Consider the following 6,000-nt stretch of genomic DNA (forward strand, 5'->3'; position numbering starts at 1 on the left):
ATCTGTAACTCTTAACTCCAGGGCATCGAATGCCCTCTTACGGATTCTGAGGGTATCTGCACTTATGTGCACATAGCCATAAACACACACACACTACACACACGCATGCATGCATTTACAACATCTTTTTAAAGTTTTAATTTTTAAAAACGTATAAAAAGCAGATCTTACAATACTGTCCTTCATCCCTAAATACAAAGTTTTAAAAAGTATATTATCTAGTCCCTTTTCTCAAATAGTATGTATGAAACTTTACCTGCCAATCACATGACCAGCAACACTGCAAGGCATCTCAACAGAGCGGATATATTTTAAAACAGTATACACGTAGACTGGATTGTTGAACATCATGGCACTCTATTTCAGACAAGTGAAAAGAAACTCACTTAGGAAAGCACTAGAAAATAGCAAACAATAGTACAGAACACAGGCCCGTCAGCAAAGACTTTATGGGGACCTTCTGAAGGGTCCGTTCAATCTTCTTGATTCTAGAGGCAGATGGAGAAGTCTGAGTAGTGAAGAGTTTACATGAGTAAACCCAACTCAAAGGACAGCCAGTGAGTTATAATAGAACTGCATGGACAAAGTCACAGAGAATGACTTACCAATAGAATGTCTACAGATAAAGAAACAATCTTGGAATTGCTAATTGAATTTGAAAATGAAAAATGTGTTTTATCCTTGGTACTAAATCTAAAGTATAAATGTTTGAGTGTTTGCTAACCCAAGAATATGGGTTATCATTTCCTTGATAAAACAATCTCGCTTTTAATAAGAACAAAACCTTACAAGAGGAAAAAAGGCAAAGAAATTCAATGATAAATTGTGTGTGATTAGCAAGGTTTTAAAGGACCAAAATAAAAATGCTATGATATGGTCCTTCAGGCGTGCTCACTCACGGCAAGCTGTACTTTCCATCAGTGGAGGAGAGCACGCTGAGCAAAACTTCCTTCTGATTTAGAGTCGCACTGCTCTGACAGCCCAAGTTCCCCGACAGCATACAGGATGGCAATGGCCAAATAATAATTCATATTAACTCTTAACATCATAAATACTCATTAAGTATTAAGGTTTCTGTCTTAGTTACTGTTCTGTTGCTATGAGGAGAGTTCATGAGCCAAGTAATTTACAAAAGAAAGCTTTTAATTGGGGGCTTGCTTACAGTTTCAGAGGGCTAAACCAAGACCATCATGGCCCAGGGTGCTGAGGCAGGCAGGCAGTTGAGAGCTCACATCTGATTCGCAAGTTTCAGGCAGAAAGAAGGAAAGCCCACCTCAAGTAATACATCATCTCCAGCAAGCCAACACCTCCTAATCCTTCCTAAGTAGTTCCACCAACTGAGACCAAGCACTCAAACATATGAGCCTCATTCAAGCCATCAGGCTTTTGTTTGAGGGTTTTTTTTTTTTTTTTTTTTTTTTTTTGGTTTTTTGAGACAAGGTTTCTCTGTAGCTTTGGAGCCTGTCCTGGAACTAGCTCTTATAGACCAAGTTGGCCTCAAACTCACAGAGATCCTCCTGCCTGTGACAGCTGGGATTAAAGGCGTGCACCACCACCGCCCAGCAAACCATCAGTTTCTTAACTTGTTATTATTAATTATTGATAAAAATGTCATACCCATGCCATCCAGACAGCTCAGTGAGTAAAGAAGCTTGCCACCAATCCTGACAACCTAAGTTTGATCCCTACCCACCCATGGAAGAAAAAAACAAACTCCTTTAAGCTGTTCTCTGACTTCCAGAAGTATGCTATGGGGCACATGCACCAAAATAAATAAATAAATAAATAAAAATTTTAAGAAATTCCAATGCAAAAACAGAAATCTTCTCCTTGAGGAGTGCATAAACAAGACAAGGATAACATGGGTTCCAGTTCCCTTCCTGTTGTGTTTTAGAACTCACGCTGGGTGGTGGTGGCAGCGCACGCCTTTAATCCCAGCACTTGGGAGGCAGAGGCAGGTGGATCTCTGTGAGTTCAAGGCCAGCCTGGTCTAGTTCCAGGACAGGCTCCAAAGCCACAGAGAAACCCTGTCTCAAAAAAACAAACAAAAAAAAAAAAAAAAAAAAGGAGAACTCACTAAGCAGAATATGTCTGTTTTGCACACCTTTCTATATTTGAAAAGAAAAAACAACTTCCTTAAAAAAAAAAAAGCTTTAGAGTCAATGCTTTATATGAAAATGTTTAGTACTGAGATCCAAATTCAGACCTGTTTCCTCTTCAACGTCTTTCTAGGTTGGCTATAAAAACATGACTCCCTTACCCAAGCTTCAGGTCACTACAGTTCCCTACCTCCGCCTGTGCACTCAGGCCCAATTATCCTCTTCTGTGAACTCCAAACGAATAAGAACGAGGAAGAGGAGAAAGAGCAAGAGGGAGGGGAAAAAGCCGAGGAGGACCATCCAGACCTCATTTCTGGGAAATCTCTCCCCACAGACAAGATCACAACCCTCTTCCACCAGACCAACTCTACACATTGCTCTCGATACCTTTTCCACTGCTCTCATCTCAACGCCATCTCTGTCTCTGCGCTGAATAAATTTCTGAGATCTTCCTACTAAGTAAAACCTTCCAAGGGACACACCTGGCATGTGTATTCTCGGACCAACAGAGGTCATATAGAAGTCTCAGGTTCACCCCCTAATGTCATCACAGCTCTTTCTCACCTGGGACTTTATTCACTCATTCCTCATCTGCTCATCTCAAGACTGATCAATATCTGGTATTTTGTCTCTCCAAAGCCCTCTTGGCAGAATGTCTGTAAGACCTCCCTACAACACTCTGTCTACTCACTCACAATCCCTGCATAACTGCCTTATTTTCCTTATTTACCAGCTGAATGCATAAACTGGGACTTTTCAATTAGTACTTCTAAAATTCCAAAGGCCTCCTACCTTCTCCTGCCTTCCACTCCCATAGTTAACCCCTTCTGCTTCATTCATTCACTTATTTTTTGAGGTGGGGTGTCGTGTAGCCAAGGATGACCTTGAACTCCTAACTTTCTGCCTCCTGGTCCCAAGTGCTGGGATTACAGAGATTGCACCCAGACTTCTCCAACTCTTCAGGATCAGTTCATTCCCGTTATTAGGAATCAACCAGACCTCATCACTGTTTAGAAGTCAACTTCCCTGACCCAGTGTAGGGTTTTCTCACAAACTGACTGTAAGCTCAGGGCACAGGCAGAATCTTAGGTCTTTTTGTATGAGCAGGCCAAGCATTATAGGCACCTATCAGTCATCTAGCAAATGAATGCTCAGACATGACCAGCGCATTACATAAATGCTGACATTCTGTGTCAAAGTACTTTTTTCTCTAGTAAAGTAAGGACAATGCCACACCTAACTCATAAGGATTAAATGGGGTAGCAAGCTCTTAGTATAGCACAGTGTCTAACACAGAGAACTACCATTTGAATGCCTGCTATCTCATGTCTTAGTTTTACTAACATATCCTTGGATGTGTAATGTGAGCAAAGTCTGGCAGAATGGCTTGGCAACTCTCCTGTCTTCCTCATGCATCCACAAGCCACTTGTTACCTTCTGATGAGCAGTAGCTATATGCTATGGAGCTATCCCATGCAAAAGGCCTTACTAGGAATCTCACTAAACAAACTAGAAGTAAATTATGACAAAAATTTACACCAACATCCAGAAGAGAAAAGAATGAACACGCAATACGAGCATCCACACAAACTATGCAGGTTTTGCTTACAGTAATAAAAGGCAGCTTCAAGAAAAATCACCGGTGGGACTGGGTGTGGTGGCCCATGCCTGAAATCCCAGCAATTGGGGAGCCTGAGGCAGGATTATTTTTGTATGCTTGACCAGCCTGCCCTGCAATGAGGCCCTGTCTCAAAAAGAAAACAAACAAATAACAAAAAAGGCCAGAGAGATTACTGGTGAACACAAACACAGAAATTACTGGTGGAAAAAGATCAAAACTGTCTTATTTAAAAAAAAGAGAGAGAAACTGATGGCTGTTACAGTTGCTAGGTTTCACTTTTGTTTGGAAGTAGTTCTCAGAAAGGAAACTTCAATGTGATCAGGACTGAGAAATAGATACAGTCTCACTCAAACGGGAATCCCATAAGATATTCCCCCAGGTTTTTCCCAATTCATACTTAACTCTGTAGCTCTGAGAAATGCCACAGCTTCATCTGCTTCTCTACTAAATCAAACCCTGCTATTTACTAGCCTCTTAGCAAAAATTACAGGAATATACAAATCATATTACCTACTATTAGAATAGAGAAGAGGGCACGGGCTTAAAACTATTACCCCCATCAAATCAAGAGGTCGAGTCCCCGTGAAGTTTGTGCTATTACACTTCACTGGTTTCAGTAGGAGCAGAGAGACCTCTAGCGCTACCTCAATAAGTGGAGTTTGCAAATAGTAGCAGCTAATGTCACCTTAATGAGACAATGGCAACATGCTGAGTAGCAGCTAACTGAGTGACCACAATGAATGTTTACAGTTTTGCAACCACTTGGAAAATCTACCAGCCTGGTGGCATGTGGTATACACAAGGACGTAGGAATCGATGTATCCAATTCATTTCGGCAAAACGGGTCAAAGAAATTATTTCCCTACGAGTCACGCTCCCACTCCAAGAGCTTTAAAAAAATGAAAAAAAAAAAAAAAGAACCCCAGATCAGAGAGGTCTGCATAACCTCCTTCTCAAAGCTTCAACACAATGGATGGTAAACTATTGTCCACCTTTAGCTTGCTCCAAATGCCAGCAGTCACAGGGGTATGAGCTGCAACAGCTCGGGAAGACTGGTCCAAAGGACAGCACTGGAATATAAGAAAATGGTCTTGGTGCATCCTACCCTCCCCCATCCACCACCCTCAAACAAGTCAGTTACCCGGCTGGTCCCCACCCCCCTCTGAGGGCTGCCACCGCCCGCCTGGGCCCGGCTCGCACAAGGTAGGCGCTGGGACGGAGGCTCCATGTGCGGCAGCGCGGGAGGCTGCACCGGCTGCGGACGCGAGCGGCGGCAGGGCCCCGGCGGTGCGGTCTGCACGCGGGGCGGCAGCATCCCGGTCCGTCCTCCCGCGCGGCCCGCGGACCCCGCCTCGGCTCCACATCCCTTCCCCTCCGACAGCAGGCCGCGCCCGCGCGGCGGCGCCGAGCGCCCAGCGGTCCCCGGTGTCCGCGCTGGCCGCTCAAAAGGCGGCTGCAGCCCGGGCCGCGGCGCCCCGAGGCGGCGGCCAACTCCGACTGACCGCCAGCCGGCGAGAGCCAGCGGCCACGGGCCCCTGCCCCTCCCCTCCCGGCCGCCCGGCCCGGCCAGAAGCGGAGCACACTCGCCTCCACATCGCGGCCCTTGTTCTTGAAGCTCTTGATGCGGTGGTTCTCCAAGCCGGGGTTCTCGGCCATGGCTGCGCGCGGCTCCGGCGGCGGCTGCTCCTGCGGCGGCGGCGGTGGCGAGTCGAGCGGGAGGGGACGGAGGGGGAGGAGCGCGCGCTCCGTGACGCCCGGAGCGCGAGGTAGCCGCGGCGCGGGGGCGGTGCTGAGGAGCGGCGCGCGCCGGGAGAGGCCGGGGCGCTGGCCTGCTGGCTGTCGCGGTGACCCTGCCCTCACCCCACCATAGGGCCTCCCCACCGCCGCTAGTCATGTGCTAGAAATGGAGCCCGACCTAGTAGCTTTTACCGCCACCCCTGACGTGGGGCGGCGGGCGGGAACTACAGTTCCCAGCATGCCCGGCGCTGGTCTGAGCCACGCCGGGAGAGGACGAGGAGCATGCCGGGAAGGCTGTGCGCGCGCTTTCGGCGCGGCGCTTTCCGAGCGCGGGCTCGAAGCCCCACCTCTGGGCGGAGTGGTGGGCGGGGCTTCCCCGGCGATGGCACCTTGCGGCCTATCGGGAGCGAGAGGTGGGGCTCCCGGGGGCGCACCTTGCTCCCTACCGCTTGGAAAATTAGAAAAAGAACGGCCACGCGTGCTCTGCGCTTTTGGCTTCTTTGGGGTCTCCTCAAATAGCAGCCACCCCCAAACCCTTTTCTC

At 47.6% G+C, this 6,000-nt stretch overlaps 1 protein-coding gene across 1 annotated transcript in view; it reads right to left on the reverse strand.

The window, feature by feature from the left end:
• The window catches only part of LOC121457940 (importin subunit alpha-4), a 72,495-nt gene extending 66,834 nt beyond the window's left edge, over positions 1 to 5,661 (reverse strand). The window contains exon 1 of the mRNA XM_041667030.1: positions 5,308 to 5,661. Coding sequence (XP_041522964.1) covers positions 5,308 to 5,376 — 69 coding nt within the window. The 5' untranslated portion in view covers positions 5,377 to 5,661. The remainder of the gene's footprint in view (positions 1 to 5,307) is intronic.
• Between the last annotated feature and the right edge of the window lie 339 nt (positions 5,662 to 6,000).

Source organism: Microtus oregoni, unplaced genomic scaffold (genome assembly GCF_018167655.1).
Source record: "Microtus oregoni isolate MIOR12 unplaced genomic scaffold, Mior012 000001F_ref0000356, whole genome shotgun sequence".
Taxonomy (NCBI): Eukaryota; Metazoa; Chordata; class Mammalia; order Rodentia; family Cricetidae; genus Microtus; species Microtus oregoni.